The 22,374-nt window shown below is 42.6% G+C and overlaps 1 protein-coding gene across 2 annotated transcripts in view; it reads left to right on the forward strand.

Annotated features, from left to right (window-relative positions):
• The window catches only part of mtpap (mitochondrial poly(A) polymerase), a 15,129-nt gene extending 3,286 nt beyond the window's left edge, over window positions 1-11,843 (forward strand). The window contains exons 2-9 of one of the 2 annotated variants that reach the window (XM_008302606.1): window positions 717-883; window positions 990-1,223; window positions 1,373-1,597; window positions 3,068-3,279; window positions 4,234-4,460; window positions 7,019-7,111; window positions 7,218-7,291; window positions 10,676-11,843. In XM_008302606.1, coding sequence (XP_008300828.1) covers window positions 717-883; window positions 990-1,223; window positions 1,373-1,597; window positions 3,068-3,279; window positions 4,234-4,460; window positions 7,019-7,111; window positions 7,218-7,291; window positions 10,676-11,023 — 1,580 coding nt within the window. In that variant the 3' untranslated portion in view covers window positions 11,024-11,843. The remainder of the gene's footprint in view (window positions 1-716; window positions 884-989; window positions 1,224-1,372; window positions 1,598-3,067; window positions 3,280-4,233; window positions 4,461-7,018; window positions 7,112-7,217; window positions 7,292-10,675) is intronic. The other variant, XM_008302607.1, reaches the window with a different exon arrangement.
• Window positions 11,844-22,374: the final 10,531 nt, after the last annotated feature.

Below are 22,374 nucleotides of genomic sequence, written 5' to 3' on the forward strand. Positions count from 1 at the left end.
TCCATCCATCCATCCATCCATCCATCCATCCATCCATCCATCCATCCATCCATCCATCCATCCATCGTCTCCTAATCCGGAGTTGGGTCGCGGAGGCAGCAGCCTGAGCAGAGCCGCCCAGACTTCCTGATCCGCACACACCTCCTCCAGCTCTTCCGGGGGGACCCCTAGGCGTTCCCAGGCCAGTCTAGAGACATAGTCTCTCCAACGTGTCCTGGGTCTTCCCTGGGGCCTCCTCCCGGTGGGACGCGCCTGGAACACCTCCCCAGGGAGGTGTCCAGGAGGCATCCGAAGCAGATGCCCGAGCCACCCCAGCTGGCTCCTTTCCACGTGGAGGAGCAGCGGCTCTACTCCGAGCTCCTCCCACGTAACAGAGCTCCTCACCCTATCTCTAAGGGAGCGCCCAGCCAAACTCATTTCAGCCGCTTCTATCCGCGATCTCGTTCTTTCGGTCATTACCCAGATCTCATGACCATAGGTGAGGGTTGGGACATAGGCTTAATTTGCAATATGTTGTATACTATATATTTGCTTAACTGTACCTCATGCTATAAAATTGACAGCTTGTGTATGAAGACTGGCAATACTTTCTGTCACTACTGAGCACTGCACGTCTATCAAACAGTGTCAAAGTCCTCAACAGCTAATGCTACTAGTAAAAAAAAAACGTAAAGTTCTCCATGTAACTTTTCCATATGTTCCTTCTCTGTTGTCAGATGAAAAGGGTGGATGCAAGTCTTTGCACGCTCTGCAGGTGGAGAGACAAGAGCAGGCGGCGAGATCTGTTCTCATCAACTGCCAATCCAGAACCAGAGAGAAAACTTTACTCAAGTATTTATCAAGCCATGGAGACATTAAGAACTACTTCTTCTATGAAAGCGATGTAAGTAGAAGACCAAGTTGTTTTCCAACATATTTTAACATGTGACAAACTTCACTGCAAAGCAAGCCGTCAGTTTGGTGCTAAAGTTGTTTATGTTGTTCTGCAGGACCTGTATGCGGTAGTGGAGTTTGCCAAGCGGGAAAATGTTGCCTCTTTACTTGAAGGAGCCATCATCCCCAGTGGCAGCCATGAATCCGCAGTGCCTTTTAAATCAAGATTGCTGACGCTCAGAAACCTCCACACGGCGAAGTCACCGAACCAACAGTCAGGCCAGCAGTGCCAAGTTCAAACCGCTTTTCCCATCACTGAACTCATAAAGAACCTGTCCAGAGAGGACAGTGTAAGCAGTTTCGATATCAAACAAAAAAAATGACTGCTTCTATTATATGACTAGTTTGGTGATTTGGTTTACATTTAGAATCTGTTTAAACCGAACTGAATGAAACGCTGAATGTGTATAACACAGCCTGTCTCCTCATTTTCCCGCAGATAGACCAGCAGATAACCTCCCTAACAGAAACCTATCAGCTTACAGAGGAGAACACTCGGCTGCGTTTCCTCGTCTGCTCCCTGCTGAACGACATCACTGCGGCTTATTTCCCAGAATGCACCATCAAACCATTTGGCTCATCAGTGAATGGCTTTGGAAAGCTTGGATGTGACCTGGACATGTTTCTGGATCTGGACGGCATCAGTGGGTGGAATGTAAAGACGGTAATAATGTCTGTTTGGTAGTTTAGCAAGTGTCTTAAGACCACTGTAGGTTTGTCCATTGACAGCAAATCCAGCAGGCAGTGATTGCATTAACACTGCTAAACATTTTCATGTGTATGTTTTTCACATAACGTATAAAATGATGTTGAGTTGGACAAAACAAACCCACCAGGTCACAGTTAGAGCTTCTCAGTCGTGAGATTTCTCTACTTTTCTACATTTTATTTCAATCTAAAAAAACAAAACAAAAAACAATCTTTTAATTTAGGTTGTAAGTCAGTTGAAGACAGACATTAGGAAGTTAAAATTGAGTTTTCAGTACGTTTTAGCTTATAATAGACTAAATCAGTGATTCTCGAGCTTTTTTTGCTAGAAAAATGGGATGCTCAATACCACACATGAGCTGATTTAATTTCCATCAGTCATTAACAGTACTGCAGAGCAGCGTGTGGCTATAGAGTGGAATAAAGTAAATGATCAAAAATGATTCTGGTCAGCATATTTGTTTCTATAAATCCTCATCATTCAGCTGAGTTCCACTCCATAGTTTCCACCAGTACAGTCCGGCCACCCCTGCAATGACTCTGTGTCTACAATTTAGGCCAGTGTTATGCTTTCTGCCTCCATGAATACACAAGGGTCAGTGTATCGTAATTTTTCACTCCAAGTCTGTGAGGGGTCACGTAACCCCATCTACGGATGACTGTGCAGCCAGGATTTTGTGTCAAGGCCTGGAGTGTACATGCTCAGCAGTAGACTCCAAGTGGACTAGAAAGTAGTGAGCAAGTTGATTACAATCCTTGTGGATGCACACATAGACGGCTCTGTACACCACAGATGTGTAGTTGTTGTCTATCTACTTTCTAGCCTGCTTGGAATACTCGGGTTTATTCGTGTGCAGTAGGTTGGCGTTTACGTGTTCCACGAATGCACACTACTGCATGTTTAGCACAGTCACTGGACAAACATTTTGGGCTGCATTCAGACATCCATGAACAAGTCCTCATGGACTCTACGAATTTTACATCTGAGGGAACCCTTGCATATGCGCGAACACTGAAAGTATAACCCTGACCTATGCATATGTGGTGTGTGCACTCCAGGAGATGTAATCAAGGCTGAACCCAATTTGCTAAACAACTAATGGAGAAAATAATCTGCAGATGAACTGAATGTGCTTTGCAGTAATTTTAGATTACCAAAGTGAAGCAGCTCATGTAATTGATGCAGGTTCGACCTTTCTCATATCTATGAAGACCCTGAGTTCCCAAGAGTTTCCTTACATAATGGAAATGTAGTAGTTTACACTATAGTAAGCAGTCAGTTGGGTATGTTCACTTGTAATCTTCCCATCAAACATAAAGCAAACGCTGTGAAAATGAAAGCCAGATAAATAGTGCAAATGTAGTGCAGTAGTTAACAATTATGTGATTCAGGATTAATAAACATCTCTAAACTCTGTGTGTGCAGCCAAAATCAGGCCTGTTCCTGGAGTACCAGATGAAGCAAGCCAGCTCGGCGCGGGCAGTCACCCAAAACATCCTCTACGTCATTGGGGAGTGTGTGGACCAGTTTGGACCTGGGTGCACGAGAGTGCTCAAGATTCTGAATGCCCGAATCCCACTGGTCCGTTTCTCCCACAAGCCCTCTGGCTTTCAGTGTGACCTCACAGCCAACAACAGGTATTTACTGTGTACATACATTTTAATTCACCACAGTGAAACAGTGTGAAATGTACCTTTAATGTTGAAAAAAAATGTAAGTAACAGATAGGTCAGTTTCATGCAGTCAAGGGGTCACGTTCCGAAATGTCAATTTTGACTTGGTCATAGTCCTCTTGCTTCACAGAAACTGCTGCTGTTATGCTGTTCTGAATAGTGTTTTAGCCACACTGGCGTTGCAAAAGCCCCAAACAGAAACCCGATTCTGGCAGGAAGTACTGCGGTTCAGTGACACGCTTTCCTTGATGAAACTTAACAGGAGGACCAAAGTAGGGGCCGATTTGCATTTCACTTCTTCCCTTCTAACCTTAAAGACACCGCGGTCTCTGCTGGTGCGTGACACAAACATATACACACCTGCTAACAAACTGAAAACCACTCTGCAGTTTCTGAGGAAATAAAGTTGAACCACCCGCTGTGGGTGGATGTGGGGGGGACTTTTCTCATATCGTTCTGAGATCTTCAAAGCGCAGCACTTTCCTGCCTTTGTGTGTGTGTGTGTGTGTGTGTGTGTTAAAGGAAAGGAAAGTAACAGCAGCTGACCTTAGCAGAGTCAGTCACCAAAAGAAGCTGAAGGCTGCTCTCCAGTGGTGGTTTTAGTTTCCCTGACCCACACACATTCAGCAGAACACATGCAGCATTTCATTCTCTGATTGTTTTAGGTTCAAAATAGGTTCTTCAGCCCGTTCTGAAACTGTGCCAATACACTTTTTAGCTGAATGTATAGATATGTTTTGCCCAAACAGTGAACTGCTATACATTAATTCATATTAATTAGTGTTTGGTACATAAAATAAGCAGAAAATAAAAGCAAGGAAATGTTACCTGTACTTCTGTTGAAGTCTCCACTGTCAGAAAGTGAAGTTAATACTTGCAGCACAGTAGTGGTCAGCAGCTCTTTTACACTCTCCACAGGGTGGCGATGAAGAGCACAGAGCTGCTCTACCTGTACGGGGAGCTGGACCCGCGGGTGCGTGGCCTGGTGTTCACTGTGCGCTGCTGGGCCCGAACTCAGGGCATCACTAGCGGCATGCCAGGGGCCTGGATCACCAACTTCTCCCTCACTGTCATGGTGCTATTCTTCCTCCAGAAGAGAAGCCCTCCCATAATCCCCACACTGGATCACCTCCGGGACCTCGCAGGTACCTGCCAGCACTCATAGATTCTGGCCTGACTGTCACATCTGAATTCTGCCAATTAAGACTGTTTGTGACATTGTGAGATCATAACTTTTTTTTTTTTTTTTTTTTACTGACAGACAGTTCTGAAGTGTGGCTTACTTGATTATCACACAACACAAACACCGCTCTCCATACCTGATTTCTATCAGTGTAATATTTACTCAAGGCAGTTGAATGTAGAGGGAAGGACATCTTTATGCAGAACAATCACAATTCAAGTGTGAAAATGTTCCAGTTTAGTGGGTCAGAAGCCTCCATCAGACATGCACTTTCCATTTATCTGATGCCTTCTAAACATGTCGGCTTCATGTCTGAACGAACACCCTGGTAACTTTTCCGTTAATTTTAACAGCAGTCTTACCTGGTCGGACCAGGTAGCCTTTTAGACATCACTTTCAACACTGCATCTCTGACGTACTTGATGTAGTGTTACGATTTGAGGAAGCTTTTTTTTCTGCATTCAGCAGCAGTATCGGTCCACAAGCATCACGAGAGAGCAAAAGACAGTTTTCGGGCTGACTGTTCAGATTGAGACTCTCCAGTAATTCATGTAATTTGGGTTTAACAGGAGTAACAGGTGAAATGTAGTTTGTTGATTCCAGCTGTTTGTAGGAGTTTTTTTCTCCTGAGCTTTTTTTTTTTAACTGTTCATAAAGTAGCAGTTAGATTATCATTACATGGACACAATGATCAGTGTTTAGCACATCATAAATAAACGAGGCTGTTAGTTGACTGGACAGCTTAATAAGTCGCTGTTGATTTAGATTTTGTCGTTCATTAGTGCATCACTTGTATTATACAGCACTTGATCTACTGCCTAGTCTCATCCCTATCACAGATACTGTGTGTCGTGGATCTACAGAATTAACCCTGAGGAACATTCATGTAAAAGTGAGCTATGTCTGAGTGACAGAATACCGTCGCTGTAACAGATTGATGAAGTAGTAAAGTTACACATTCGCGATTGGAAAGTGCAAGAGTAAAAGCCCCACAGCGAGGATTCATTTTTTTAAGTAATTACATTTTCAAGTAAAAATAACTTTGAGTTTGTTTGACCAAACAAAACTCAAACCAGCAAAACATTATGTTTGCCATCAAAAAGGAGAAAGAAAAGCAGTAAACTGGCACGTTTAAGAACCTTGGCTCAGAGAATGTTTGGTATTTTTGATTGACTGATTAAGTGATTAATCGGATTACGTAGGGCTGCAAAGTCAGTGAAGTCAAGACTTCAAGTCACTGAATCTATAAAAAGGTTAAAAAAAACAAAACCTGTCACAGTTAAATAAAGTTTAAAGAGCATACTACAAGGCAAAGTCAACTTAGCCAGACTTTCTTTGTGCTAGCTGGCTTAACAAAACCTAAATCCCCATCAGAGATAACGGGTATCATTGTTACCCAGGTTTTCTAAAATAGTTGCTGATAATGATCTACTTACCTAATTTGAGCTTTAGACTAATTATTGATCAGGGTTTCATGAGAGGAAGTTCTCAATGACTTTGACTTGTAAACAAATTTGAAACCTCTTGTTAGTTATGTGCCTACTTGTTGGAACCGCTTTTACCACATGATTTTCCTGCTTTCAAAGATAAAAATAGAAGAGAATTTGGTATACTTACGGAGTCTTTAGCTGTGGGTTCGTAGTGACTTTTCTGGAGTAGCTCTGTTCTTCTGTGCAGGATGACTGTAAAATAGTTGCTCGATCAATCTTTGACACGTCCAAGACTTAAAAATATAACTGCAGCCAAAGGCAACGTTTCAATGTCACATGTGACCGAGCCACCCAAACTGCAAAGAGCGTCTTCACCTGTTTTGTTTAATGCATGCAATTCTAGTGGCCTTTGTTTTGGCTCTGGAGAAGCCTTAAGGTCATCCTTTACCTTCCTATTACCATATATATGTGTGTAATGAATGTGGGACCAGTGGGCCGTTCTACAGCAACCACCATCACACAGGTCTGCCTGGGAGTCCACCTCAACTCCTCCACCTCTCCCTCCCTCTTTCACCTTGACTGCCTGATAATTGCCTTCCAAAAGCAATCTTCCTCCACCTCCTCCCCCCCGTCGCCCTTCTCCTCCTCCTCCTCCTCCTCTTCCTCGGCCCCGTTTAGCTCAAACTCTATCACACAGAGTGCTTACAGGACAATAAAAGGCCCATCACTCTGGGAAGGTCGATGACCCCGCCTCTTCCAGACACACACGTACGAGCATACAGGCAGCTATTTAAACAGTGGTTTAACGCGCACACACCAGCCTCATGGTGGTGAAGGAGACTGGTAACAAGGGCATGGCGGAGACATAAACCAGCCAAGCAAGGTCGCGATCCGTGCTGTCTTCGTTCGTTTTGTTGACCACCATCATACGCACACATACACAAGCACTTGCTCTCTCTCTTGTTCCCTCGGCGTCTTTGTTTCCTCTCCATGAATTCCCCGACACCATCCATCTGTGTCTTGTTTACGACCATCATAGGCGTGTAAAGGCAGTCATTTTACCTTGTATCCTCGCTCTCGTCCCCACAAGGTCCCGCAGACAAGTGCGTGATTGAGGGGAACGACTGCACGTTTGTCAGCGATTTCAGCAAAATCCAGCTCCAGAGCAACACAGAGACACTAGGTGAGCACGGGAGCGTAGAATCCGAGCTGCAGGGCTACAGCTCAGTTTAATTGATTGCTGTACTTGTGTTTGCAGGCTAACTTTTTTTTTTCATACTTTGTTTCAGAACAACTGCTTCGTGAGTTCTTTGAGTTCTACGGCACTTTTCAATTCAGTAAGATGTCCCTAAGTATCAGAAAGGTATGTATGGTTACCTGTAATGTCCCTAAGATGCCAACTTCTTACAGTTTAGGTTGTCTTATGAACTTTAGGCTAAGTGCAAAGCTGAAATAGATGCTTACATTTAATCCTCTTTTTGGCATCTTTTACATAAATATGATGGTAGTTTTACATGCTGGTCTTATATCCTAAAAAACACCTTTATCACTTTTGTCTAACAATCAGAAAGACAGTTTTGCATGATTAGAACATTCCATATCACTTTCAACCCAGTCTACCGTGAATGTTGCCAGATTATTTTAAAGACTGCAGCAGGTAGAGTACCACAGAACTAGTTTATTGTTTAATCATCAGTTTTCTTCATGGAGAGAAATCAGATGAATAATTCAGGAAACCTGAAGGAGCCAATGTTGAGGAGATTGTCAATGTAAAGGATTTGTCACTCACAGTGCAGGAAAAAAATGTTTAGAAAATCCCAATACTCATCAGGAATTCCTTTCCTTACTTTTTGTTTTTATTAATGCCATCTGCATGAATAATTAAACATCTCATCATACATTATTAAATGCTACATGTCAATGAGTGGTTAAAACCTCTGAAACAGTTGTACCTACAGCATAACTTTTTTATGTCATTTAATTTTATTTCACCACACCAGGCAAGACATTAAGAACAATTCTTATTTAAAATGACAGCCTGGCAAGTGCCAGAAGGTACATTTTGGATGATGGTTTTTATGGATGACGCTGATGACGGCCACAAAAACCAAATGTGGTGAAGGTGCTCCTGAAACCACAGCTGTTGCTGTGCATCATAAAACAGGCTGTGGAATTTCCCTATAAATGTTCAGACTGTGGAGAAAATCTATGACACTGGCCATTATTTCAAGCCTTAACAGCAAAGTTTCTGATACTGTAGTTCCTCTGTCAAGTCACATTGAGATATAGCTGTAAGGAACATTAATGTGAAAGCCACGTATGGTGGATTATTCCACACTAATATACTAATTTGTGCATATGTTGGCCAACAAGAAGCAAGAAATGTCAGGAGAGAAATGCGACTTTATAATATGTGAGTTAATGGGAGTCCTGACGTAGCTGTCTGTAGTGTACATTTAGATCTGTGGTTGTGTGTCAGATTTTACCAGTTGATCCTCACATGGCTTCTTGATGCCGTGGCCTGACATAGCGTAACCTATGAACATCGTCATGGCATGCCTTCTTCATACACGTTTCAGGCTTCAGCCCTTTGCTTCTCACTTCTTCACTTTGAATGGGGTGATGTCATGTGTTGCCAAACTGAACTGTTCATTGCTTCTGATGGAATGTTGAGAAAAGTGAACTTTTGCAAGCTGCAGTACAGCCAGCAGACAATCAACCCATTTTTCAATTCAAATGGCTATGACGGTTGCACCGGTAAAGACCAGACCGAGGCATCACACTCGCTGCCACAACTGTTACCGTAACATGTGTGTGTTTGGCGTACCACTAAAGTGTACACTAATCAGTTACAACATTAAAACCACCAATTCTTAGCTGTCCGACTATGATCGAAGCAGGACCTCTGGGGGTGTCCTGTGGTGTTCGGCACTGTGACGTTGGCAGTGGATCCTTTGGGTCTTGCGGGCTGACTCTCCATAGATCAGGCTTGTTCCAACGTAGATGCTCTGTTAATGCCATGGGTTTTTTACCGTTGTCCTCGAGCTGGTTGCTAGCAATTTTTGTAGGGTGGTGACGAGTATTATTGCCACTGGGGTGTGTGTTTGACCTGTAGCAATGTTTAGATGGGTGCTTTGTGTCACAGTAACAGCCACATGAACGCCCAGACCTAAGGTTTCCCAGCAGAACGCTGCATTGTGACAGGAGGATCAGTGGTATTGACTTCCCTTGTCAGTGTTCTTAATGAAAATTCTTAAAACATAAAACACATATGTTGGTATATGCTGCTTGTTTATGAAACAAAGAAGAAAAGAAATATAATAGTGTTTTTGGTTTCTTGTATGCCAGGCTGTACTAATGAGATGCTCTGTCTGATTAGTCAGGTCTTCCTGCTATTCGGATGGCCTAAAACTGAGCTTGAAAAATCAAACCAGTGTCTCATTGAGGAACTAGAACAAATAATTAAAACACTTTCAGACAGAACTTTAGCATTTGAGGAAAGCCAGTATAGTCTTCTTTCAACTTTTCCTCCCAGCTGAGTTCCAGCAGGGAAATCTGTTGGTAATAAAAGCAGTGTTTGCTGGATGGCGTCTTCCCACACACACAGATGACAGCTGTCCCTGTCTTATGTGATTGATGCCAGCCCCACGGGGGCTTGGCGCCCTTGAGCTGAGATCCCAATTAGGAGCTCTGTCATACTAAGTGTAAACAAATGCATATTTGTTCTGTTTAGACCCGTATTTATCTTGTTGTTCCCTGTGTGTGCCTGTGTAATACCCCTTATAGGCACTGAAAGAGCATCCACAGAGGAAGTCAGTCAAAGTTTACATCAAGGGGGAGTATTGAGGGCTAATTTCTCCTCTCTACCTGTACAGGATAGTTGATTAACCTACTGCTTAAAATGTTCAACTTTGAATAATTTGCTTCTTACAACCTATTAGTCTTCCCAGCAGAAATTATGTTGATAAAATAGGTCTTCGTGCTTCGGTGGCACAATATATGAGATGCAGGGACTTTGCCAGTGCTTGGAGTTTAATGAATTGATACCTCTGGGAAAGAGAGTCTAATACATAAAACTAATATGAAGTTTTAGAGGAAGCCTGCTGGTAGACTGTGGCCATGACCCATGCCTATAGGCTTTCACCAGTGGAGCAACAGCCATAAATCTGCTTTACTGTGCTACAATTCTCCGGTTCGCTCCATTCCTCTGACTGATGGCTTTATGTTTCCATCTTCTATCCGTCCCGCCCCACCCACAGTGTCATCCCTTTATCCCTGCATCCTCTTCACTGTCAGGGTTTAGACCGGATACAGCATGCAAAGTAGCATGGAAGGTTCTTGACTTCTCTCTGACCCACATTTTGATGGTTCATTTGACGTCCATGACTGCTAGACACAAGCGCAGACCCTATATGCTTCCGTTGCTAACACGCTCAGTATGTTTTCATAGGAGCCTAACTCGTTCTTTCATTTTTTTGGTCCCTTTAACAAATTTCTCTCCTCTCGTCATGAGTCAAGTCAAAATGTCCTCTAGAGCCATGTCTTTTTCCTCTCCTATCATCTGCTAGCCTGCAGAGAGGTGTTTCATTCAGCTATGCGTGCCCCAGATACAGCAGGAAAGAGCTAAAACCATGACCAACAGGATAGATGGACCATAGCATACAGTACACGCAGGCCTGCATTTAAGGCTGCTGCTGCTTACCAATGTGTTTTCAACTGCCAGCATTGTCCCCTTCCTTCTCTCCAGGGTCAAGAGATGAACAAGCCAGAGATGGGCCCGCTGCACATCGAGAACCCGTTCGAAACCTCTCTGAACGTCAGCAAGAACGTCAACACCAGTCAGTTAGACCGCTTCGTGGCTTTGTGTCAGGAGAGCTCCTGGCTGCTCCAGCAGAGTGAAACCAACAAACCCAAAGTTAACGAGGATTCTTACAACGTCCTACCTTGGGGACTTGCTACCCTCCTTCTGCCCTCACAAGTTGCAACGATCAACACTCGCAAGAAAAAGAGACGGGAGCCAGCCAGTGCGAGGATCAAGAGTTTGCTGGAATCCCTAAAGAATAAAAATGAGCCAAAGATGAGCGAAGGACTCTAGAAAATCTCAGAAACAATCTTCATTCTCTTATTAGTATTTTAACCCATGCATCGATGGCAGCCTTTTGGTGTGACTGTCCAGTCCCTCACCTTAAAGGTGAGAACAGAGCAGAGGCAGCATCTGCAGAGACTGGCCTGCAGTGCCAAACATGGACACTGGAGGGTGTGACTGAGGCCTGTTTGTGCATGTCTGGGACCTGAAATAAGGGAGTGATGACTGTGTACTTTGCTGTGACTGTAACCCACTCTGTTGTAATTAAAGGGAGTACTGTGGAAATAAGTCCTTCCAGATGCTTATTTAGCAGTTAAGACTGTATTTTCACAGGTTGATTTGATTTGAAATCTGTGTTATTAGATGTTATCAGCACAGTACACACACATCATGTGTTTGCACTTAAAACAAAATCATTATGGATATATTTTGATCATATTCATGATAAAATATAGGTGGAATAATCAAGATTTTACTAAAAAGTGTATACGCTTCTTATGCCCATTATCAAGATTAACGATAGGCAGCTAAAGGGTGGCAGAAAACTACACAACAGTAGTTTAAAAGGAGCATAGAGAGGATTTATACAACATCCTATTCATGTGTTGTTAAATTAAATTCAGAGTTTGAAAACAGTTTCCCGAAGCAAGATTTCCCATTTTGTTCATGCTGATGAGATGGAGGTGTCTCTGTGTATCCAGTGGAGTGAAGGAGTGGTGCAGGTAGTTTGTGTGTAAAATCGTATTGGAAGAATGAGTAGAGTTTGTTTTACTTGAAAAGACTTGTAGCTAAAGCCTCAATCACATTAAAATTATGACCACTATTATAAGAAGGATAGTCGAGGATACCTTCATGTCACTGTGGCAGAATTACATATACAGTCATGACTCGATGATCGGACCCTTAACAATCCGAAAACCTTGCTATCCAACAGGTTTTTAGGAAAACTGAACGGAACCCATGAAAAATAGTCTTAACATACCGACAGCCTTGAATTCCAACTCCGTCATGACATTTTATGTCACAAATAAGGATAACAGCATATTATCTGACTGAACAATCCCACAGATTGGCTACGTTCACACTGCAGGACTTCATGCTCAATTTGGATTTTTTTGTGAAATCCGTTTTTCTTGCGAGTTCATTCACATTTCCAATTAAATGCACTTGTATGTGATCTGCTGTGTGAACTTCATACGACCCAAAAGTGTCCCACATGTGCAGAAGAGGACACGATGACATCACACAACGCGAACATGCTCAGTGTTTACAGAAGTAAACACGGATGGTGGCGGCAGTGGCGATGGTGGAAACAGAACTGGAATTGCTATCCTAAACTGGCACAGCAGCCAAGTACTGCCTGTGCGTTCAGGCCACTTCTACCCCGTCGGAGCACACCCTCGGGGTGGAAGTGTCCCCCCCGTCCTCGCAGAATATTCGAATATTCATCATTAATTGGGCCTAAATATTCCAGAGACCAGAAAGTGCTATTGGGACCAGCCCTACTAGTTATTATAACAACTATGAACAACAAATATTAACAACACATTACCCTTTAAGCATCAAGCCCTCCTTGTATCTCGACCTCCGTCTTGACAATCCAACAGCCTTGCTGTCCGACATAAAAGAAACTTCTACATTTAGTGTCGGATTATCGAATCACGACTGTACATCAAAAAAGAATTGGGAATAGAACTGATAGAGCTCATTTCAATGGTTTACAGCTTATAGCTGACTTCACTTGCTAATGAATTTCTGCTAATGTGTAAGACCATATGAGTAAATAATTTGAGCTGTTTATTGGTTCTGACTACAAAGTTAGCATGAGCGCTAACCACTATGGCCTTGTGGCTGCAGCCAATCAACTTTAGTTGTCAAGCTAATGCAAAAAAGCTTCAACACAAAATAGCTGCTGGCACACACTGGTACAATATTTTCTTTTGTAAGCACATGCCTTTTCTCTTAATGAAGGACCACAAGAGTTTATTGTGTTATCTGTACATTTTGTGCATTTATTGGCTCTTCTCAAATTGTAAAATAAACTAAAGAGAGTAGCTGGCTACGTTTGTTTGCTTTAGCTTGCTGGATAAAATACTTTAGCTGCTGTTGCAGGATTTTAAAAGATGATAAGATGGTTTTATTTACAGTCAGCTTTTGAGTGTTAAGGTAAAGACCAAAAACTCTAAAAAGTAAAGTAAGTGAGAATTAAAAATGTTTTTTTTAATTAGGATATTACTGATAAAAGTAAAAGTGATTTTGTTATACCAACCAAATGGAGATTAAAGGATAATATGTATATGGATTTATGTTTATTTCTTAGACTCCATTTTGATGAATAGGAATCACTTTTGGGCTGCAAGGTGGCTCGGTGGTTAGCATTGTCGCCTCGCAGCTAGAAGATCCCGGTTAGGACACCCACGATGCGTGGAGTTTGCATGTTCTCCTGGTGCAGTGTGGGTTTTCTCTGGGTTCTCCGGCTTCCTCCCACAGTCCAAAAACATGTTGAGGTTAATTGGTGATTCTAAATTTTCTGTAGGTGTGAATGTGAGTGTGCTTGGTTGTCTGTCTCTAAGTGTAGCCCTGTGATAGACTGGTGACCTGTCCAGGTGAACCTGCCTTCACCCTGAGTCAGCTGGGATAGACTCCAGCCCCCCATGACCCTAGTGAGGATTAAGCGGTGTACACATCCCTTAATCTGATTTCATCTAATTACTGAGCCAAACAGAAAAGGTGAAATCTGCCTGCTTGTTTTGATGATCAGTGTTGATACCATACACAACATCATAAACAGTCCAGGGGAAAAGTCAGCCACGAATTCATTCACGTTTTAAGAAGGATATCCCCGTATCTGGAACCAAGGCCAGACTTCACAACATCATGTCTGCTGCTGCATGCTGTGTTGAGTTTTAAAAGCGTACTCCTTCTCATTAACCCTGATAATACAGACTTCTTGTTGAGCTAGTCTTCATTGTCTTCTTCACATCTTCTCAGCCTTTCCACAGACCTGTGCACTTTAAAGAAGCTTCTTGTATCTGCAGTGCCCCCAGCAGCCTTTCATGCAGTCACATCTAGAGAGTTTAAGGATGGTTTGCCATTTTGGAAATGACTCACAGTGATGTGGCAGGCACGGGGGCCACGTTCCTTTGAGCCATTTTTGCAATGACTGAAAATATTCAAGGCCTAAACTGTTATGTGCTGTATTGAAAAAGTGAACATATCCCCTTGTATTTGAAACACATCACCTGGAATCTCTGGGGCGATATCTGCTGAGGGCCGGAGTTACAATGCCAGATCTGGTCTTGTCTCTATTCCATGAGCTTCACTAATTCAACTCAGTCTGTCCTTTCTTTCGTCCGTGTTTGGAAAAAAAACAAAAACACGAACAGTTGTGTCTGTGCTAACTGTGAAGCACTGACTCACTCATAGAAGCTGTGATATTTACCCTAACTTTCAGGCCTTCTGGGAAATGGTGTTCATTAAAGGTCAGTAAAAACATAAGTGTTGAATTAACAACATTAGATCATTTTTCAAAAAAACTTCAGTTCTTATCTAAACCCGTGAAATCGAGGGACACTATGTGCTGCACAGAAAGACCGATCCAGACTGTGTTTTCAGTTACTAGCATAGCTGTGAATGTCAGTGAGATCTTGAATGAGGTCTTCTTACTGATGGAACAGAAAATGGAAGTTTAAGTTCCACTCCAGTGATCTATATAATCATCTCAGAAGCTAATTATGGTTAAATACAGCACTGAAACTACCAGCCTTTTTACATCTGGTGTAAAGCTTTTGTCAGCAAATGATCAGTAAGAGTCACATATTGGTGCAAGCTTGTGTTACTTTTATACAGAATTGGACAACCCGTCAACTTGGTCACCCAATTCATTGGAACCAAAGTGGACCAGCTTTGTGGTGAAGTCTGCCGAATGCATTGACCTCTCTGAAAAGCCACTGGCTGATGTGTCATGGTGAATATGTGGATAAGGACAAACCAAGTTCTAGACAGAGAAGCCTTTTAATTCAGTTTCCAGTGTCTACTAATCACATCCCTTGAAATGTGGTCCAAACCAGAGTTGGTATAAAGGTCATTCACATGCTCTTTTTTTTTTTTAAGTTACATAACTTGAGAGTATATATGTGCTCGAGATAGAGGGAAGACAAAAGACCTCAGGGTGCATGTGCTAAAAGTGCATGCACAGGTTCACATCCTATGAGAGTGCCTGAGTGTGTTTGTAAATGTGTGTTTCAGACCCATGGGACGAGGTTTGAGGAGTGGGGAGTGTGCGGCCCACAGCTGTTTTTCCGCTCATTGCCATGGGAGGTCGGAGGGGTGAGAGGATACACTTTTAACTACCTCTCCCTCCCCTCCTGCCACCAGTCCACCCTTTTGCCACGGGGGCACGGCACAAATGGGAGTAAAGGAGTGAGGCGGCTTTGAACTTCACTCACTGTCCCTGCCTCCTCTCTTCCAGCTTACATTTCTCTTTCAAATTCAGCGTGCCTCTCTCTCTATCTCAGTCATCTGTTTTCCTCTCCCCACAGAGTGGCAACGTTCTTTGAGGTTTGTGGAGTTTGTTTATTTCCATGAGTGAGTTTCTGACTGATGGATCTGCTCTGGTGGAGCAACAGAGCGGTTATGAAACTCGGTGGTTAGAGAAGCACTGGGTGGGGAAATCAACACCTCTGGGGAATTTGATGAAATGCGACTGCTGGGTGTTGTGGGGTTCATTTTGAAGGAGCTCGATGTCAGCACTGTGGATCTTCTGATTTGTAGGTGGTGGTTTAAAACGTGCAGTACTGTTTTTTAAATTTATAGACCTCTCTTTGATGGTACTCTCTCCATTTATTGAACAGTTTATGTGGTAATTATGGGCAGAGATAGAAACTGTGGCCACTTGCCAAAAGGTTGCCACAGGCCACTGTCAAGGTTAATCATATTTTTTTCAGCTCATCCCCACCATTGCAGTCAAGGTTTTATGTGACCATCTCCCAGTGATAGAGCACTTTAGCCTGCAAAGGGACCAAGACTGTGTTTGGGTAACCTACCCAGCAGTGACCTTCCTCCAGGGTGTTTGCAGGCGGCACATCGTGGGCTCTGATTTATTAGGAAAACTGGTGAAAAATCTATGATGGATTGGCCCTCTCACAGGAAGTCCAGAGGTTCAGCAGGGCGATGGCCCGAGTTTATGTTGCTGCCTTTTCCTTGGCTCCTAATGCGCCTTCAGAGCCTGAAAGAATGTAAAAAGGTGGCTTGAGGGTTTGAAAAACACGAGAGGTATTTGAGAAAATATGGTAAGGGAAGGAAAGTAAGGAAAACAAGAAATGAGAAGGATCTTGGCATTTTGAAGCTGATATCCCCCCAAAAGTCCTGAACAGCCTCTTTCACAGAGCTTTGTTAGCATTCGAGGAAAAGGCTTTTGCTTGTGGGAGAACATGGTGTTACTGGCTGCTGTTTGATGTGGAGGCCTTATCAGTTAGAGTGCTTTCAGAAGTTATTTTATCAAGCCGTCCAATCACAGTGCCACTCCTCCTACTTACCTCCACGGACTTCACAAAGACGTGTGAGCCATTTGGAGAAAGTAATCTCTAAAACACTTCCCCTCGCAGTTCCATGAATTGTCCCTGCAACATTGTGAGAGGTCATTACGCTTGTTTTCGTGGTTGAGCAACAAGCGCTGTAGTGGCCCCTCTCGCTCAGCACCACCAGCACCACGGTTGGCTTTGTGTAGGATATGGTGAGCGTGAGCAGGGAGCGCTGAAATGCACTTGCCACACGCCAAGGTCCCCGAGGTTATCACGGTGTGAATCTCTGGCTGCAGACTTTCTGTTGTGTATCTGCAGAGGTGTGTGCAGGCTGAACAGACTGCTTATTGAAGGCGACATCCAAGTGGCCCCTGCCAAACTGCAGCAGCCTGTATCTCCATGTCTGCTCTTACAATGAAAACATGAGGTAAACTATTGGCAACCAACCCAATAATGTACACTATGTCTTTATGGTGTATGGGAATGCCTGGGACTTACTGTACCCACCAACAGAACCATTGTTTGAGTGTAGGGCACAGTCCTGCCTAATTGGAGCCTGGCACAGAGTTGCTGGCAGCGGAAGCCTCTGAGTGTCAGCGACTGTGGTGGTTTGCACATTCTTTCTCTCACTGGACAGTAGAGCGGCTACATCCATTCAGCAGTGGCCGGATCAGTGACTGCACGCTGTGATGGGAGAACTGTCACATGGGTACACACCGCACATAAACATACATAACCATTGTACTGCTGCCATCACTGCATGGGTGTGTATCCATGGAAACACAGCCCGCTCATCCACGGGGCTCCACCAGCCTCTCCTGGGTGCCTTTACTCTGTGGCTGCAGAATGCATGCGTGATGCCACACATGTACATGTGACACATGAAGTTCCCAGAGCTCAGGGTGCTGTGTTTATAGCATCACATGCGCTTTGTTGTTCCTTCAAAGCTGCTGTTGTGTGAGGAGGAGGCTGAAACTGATTCGATGTACTGTATTTAGATATATATAGACTAAACATAGACTTATTTAATACGTCTATATATACTATGCACATGCCAAAGTCATTCACACCCATGTCAGCTTTTGATGTGGAGTGAATCACTGTGTTGGAGATGTTCATAATTAATTTGAATTATTTCTATGGTTTTTAGTTCATATTTTTACTACAAATGCTATATCCAAAATTATTCATACCCATTGAAATTGTTGTGTAACAGTCTAAAACACTATTTAGTTTTCCAGTCAGTTACAATTGGAAGACATAGCTGAAACCAAAGAGCTTAGTGAGCATTTTATTAGAGTCCATCACTGAGAGAGTTGTTGCTACACACAGACAGGAAAAAGGTTATTAAGCTACATACAAGTGTTTTCAGTTGCCAGTGGCTACAGTGTGATGCAGAGTGCAACATCAGCACCACCCTGTAAAAAAATCTTATACAACTTACAGTAGGAAGACAAAAGTGATCTCTGGCATGGATGGTGATGCAAGAGGCGAAGAAGATTCCACCACCGAGACCATCCAGGTGAATCTGAACTATCCCGGTACTAATTTCAAGGCAGAAACTCCAGCAGACGCGACACAAGGCTGGTGTCTGTTTATACCAACCAATGAAAACTCTGTTTCTCCCAGACAGACACACAAAAGCTCACCTGGACAACGAGGAAAGCTTTAGGTCGTCAGTTCTACGAGTTGCAAATGGAGTTGTTCAGACACAGAAATGTGACTTGGTTGGGGAAATAAAGGAAAAGCTCCAACCCTGAGGACACCATCTCCACAGTTAAACATGGTGGTGGGAATGTCAGACAGCTTCATCAAAGTAAACAGCATTCTGAGAAAGGAGGACGGCATTAGGATTTTGGAGGAAAACATCAGGTAGTTTGAAGAAAAAACGTATCCCTGAGCAACACTGGACCTTCCAACGTGACAGCGATCTGAAACATACAGTGAAGAAATTATTAACAGGAAACAATATGAACATTTTGGAGCAGCCCAGCCAGAGTCCAGACCTGAACCCTATCGAGAGTTTGTGGAGTGAGCTGAAGACCACAGTGATAACAAGGAAACCTTCAAAGAGCTGGAGATCATCACAAAGAAGAGTGGAATAAAATCCCAGTAGACATGAAGAACGCTGGGGTTGCACTCTATTTGCAAGTGTTTGGTTGATGTGGTGGCAATTAAAGGAACCTTTTCTCAGATTTATTTTATTTTTTTTAGAAATGTTGAAAACAAAACAAAACCTGGTAAAAAGGTAAACTTCATCAATAACATTCACTATAACTATAATGTTGATGTCATTCCCAGCCAGAAGAAGTCTACTGGTCCAGATATGATTCAATGTAAATTCAAAAGTTGGTACAGGTATGAACACAGATTGTTATGTCTTCCTTAAACAAATTCTTATTAGGGTGATGCTTTATTCTGCAAGTGCATAAGTTACAAGTAATTTACAATGTAAACATTTTGGTAATTAATACTTTAGCACTTAAAGGAGAAAAATGATGTAAAATTCTGAAATTGTGGTTGCTGTCCTTCCTCTAAATATTCATATATATACACTTGTTCAGACGTGTTCTTGATGTTGCTTCACTGACATGTAATGCTGATGTAATGGAGCTGCTTTATGTTCGTAATTATAAGTAAGCATGCAATTCCTACTAGTATAACTCTTTTTATATTTTGTGTGATGAAGTCTAACTGGCCGCAGTTAACACCAGTTAGCATCATAATTTGATTAAAGTCCTTGTCATCAGGCCAGTTTTCTCAGAAGCAGTATTAGAGCAGTGTAAGGGATTTAAAAAACGTAAATATTAATAAACTGTAACTCCCTGAGTTATTTTTCATTTAAATTTGTTAATTAAAAAAATAAAATAAATAAATTGCATTTAAGCTGCCTTTAAACCCAGCATGGCACATCAGCGGGGCATGGTATAGGATACGGACCTTGAACTGAGCATCAGGGCTCCAGATAGTTTGGCGCTCTGTGGGCGGCCCCTGAGGGAGGGTATAAGACAAGGCTATAGGATAATGTGAGTGGAGAGGGGGTGGAGGGTGCAGTGTTGGGGTTGTAGAGATAATAATGTTGCCACTGTGCTGGGGGGGGCGTTGATCACTAACATCCCTCTCTCCTTCGTCATCCTTGCGAGCCAGTTTCTCCCCCTTTTTCTATAAGAGCCTAATCTACAGTCTGCACCACAGGCAGCGAGGGCCTTATCAGCAGAGTGAGAGGCGGTGTGTCAGCTCCGGCCTTGGCTGCCTTCACTGGACAGACCTGGCTGGGTAGATACACACTCATATGGACACAGTGACAAGGCGAGTTCAAGTTCACACTCCGCTCTGAAAGGACAAAGGCAGTTTTTGGGAGGTAGTTTAAAACTTTATGAATCCAAGGCCGCAGAACAAAGCAGTATTAGCTTTAAATTGCAGTTTACAACATTGATTCCCAACACTTGTAATTCTTTACATTCAGATCAGATTTGTTTATTTCTCATATGCAGGTTGACACACAGTCAACTATGCAATGAAATGTTTTGGACAAGAAATACGAATCAACTATTCAGCACTAGAAAAACTAAAAACACATAAAACACTAGAGAAACAAGATAGAATACTGTAAATTCCGGACTATTGAGCGCACCTGAATGTAAGCCGCACCCACTAACTTTAACAAGAATACAAGTTGTGTACATATATAGGCGGCACTTGTCTACAAGCTGCAGGTGCCCACGTTGTAACATGAGATATTTACACAGGAAGATTTTTTAAACTTTCAATAAAATACGTACCTTAAATGCTTTTTTCCAAACAGTGCCTGTAACATGGCTGATTAAGGAAATAAAAAAATACAGTATCCTACCAGGAAAAGTCATTGATCACTATCTTCATCTTCCTCCTGCACTAAAACCACTAAAGTCGTCTTCTTCAGTGTCAGACTTGAACAGCCTCAGAATTACTTCGTCACACACTTCCTCAGTCTCTCTTTCCTTGTCGCTCTCAATGTCACTTTCGTCTCGAGGCAAATTCGTAAAACTTGTAAAAACCCATAAATTAGCCGCATCATTGTTCAAGCTGCAGCATTCAAAGTGTGTGAAAAAAGTAGCGGCTTATAGTCTGGAATTTACAGTAGGTACAGATAATGTACAATATTGACAATGAATTTGTTCATATACATGTGCAGGGTCCAGAGCTAAAAGTAAGAATGTAGACACTCAGTGTCTAAAGGATGTGGGCATGAGTTGTGTTTGATAGATTTATAGCCAAATGTTACCTTGCCAGCTGTGTATGTGTCTCTATAATATATATATTTTTTCTTACTTACTTCACAAAAGATGGCAAATTCTTTTTGTTTTTTTACCATAGCTATAAACATTTTTTTGTATCTATGGTAACAGCTTGGCTCTGGACTTTATAGACGTCATATACCCACAATACCAAACACATTAGCTTCATCTGTGCTCTGATAATTAGCAGATGGTAGCATCTTAAATAAAACACTTTCGTAAACAGTCAGTAATAAAAAGGAACTGTTTTAGATGTCAAAGTCTGTGATGGAGAGTACTGCTACATGAACAGAGTCACATGAAGCCTGATGTCTCTGGAGGGAACTGCATGAAATCAGAAAAACTACAAGAAAATGAGTTAGAAAAAAACTTCACTCTTCTGCTCTGTTGAGGGCAGGTTAGTGCTACGTTAGCGTTTGGTAGCATTACAACCAGGACCTCAGACGGAACTGGAGACCAACATCCCATGTTAGTGCTGTCACTGTAAGCTTAGTAGCATTAGCATTTAGCTGACAGCACCACTGTGCCCAGGTACAGTCTCATAGAGCGGCTAACTGGAGTCCTTCATGTTTGGCTTGTGACCCCTTGGGGAACCCTGCCCCTCGACTTTGGAACCACTGGCTTTCAAAATGGTCATACTTTGGATTTTGTTAACAATAAATGTGGCACATAATTGGGTAAAACATCAGATTTTTGTGTTTCTATACTTAAATAAGTGTTTTTAATGGCTTAAGCTCAACATTATTGCATGTGCATGAGTTCCAATGGGCGGCCTTTAAATATCGTCTGTGTTTGGCCTCCTTTGGCTTCCATCCATTCAGACGTAATGACATTCATTCCAGGAAATCATAAAGATACAATTCAGCAGCTCTGTTTTTATAATCAGAAACTAGGGGCTCCTCTTTTTTTTTCTATTATTTTTCCAATCAAAGCCGCAGAATTTCATTCGCTCTCGGTGTAAAAGATTGTTTTTCTTCAGCGGTATTGCTCCGGCAATTCAGACAACGACCTCCACACATTTCACTTCCACAGAGAACATTTTAAAATTCTACTCTTCCACGCACAATTAATTTCAGATGTCCCTTGTAGGTGGCTGGCGAATTCTTGAAATACTGGAGTGTTTTTTTTTCCCTCTGTCTCACTGTATTCCAGTAAGTACAAATTGGAGATCTGTGCATAAGAAAGCACGGCGGAAATGAAATGAGACAGACTGAAAACAAGTCCTGTGCTGCCAGCGCCCGACAGAGAGGGACTTGTTCGAACTCAGCATCGGGCCGCTGGTAAGAGCTGGGACAAGGGAGGGGTATTAAAGGACGGATCACCATCCAGATGCCATGCTCAACCTGATTACAGAGCATGAATGACTGTAGCTACATTTGGCTTGATTTAGACAGGATCCTAATGCACAGTCAGAGTCAGATACCCCTGCTGCCTTATAAATACAGTCATTCCAGGAGAGCTGAGTTGAATAAAGGGTTTGAAGTGTTCAGGTTTACTGGGTTAACTGGAACAGGTGGACGAGATGTAATGTCTTCATTCTAATTTCATTCCATCCATCCAT

This window comes from Stegastes partitus, unplaced genomic scaffold (assembly GCF_000690725.1).
Source record: "Stegastes partitus isolate 25-593 unplaced genomic scaffold, Stegastes_partitus-1.0.2 Scaffold1844, whole genome shotgun sequence".
Taxonomy (NCBI): Eukaryota; Metazoa; Chordata; class Actinopteri; family Pomacentridae; genus Stegastes; species Stegastes partitus.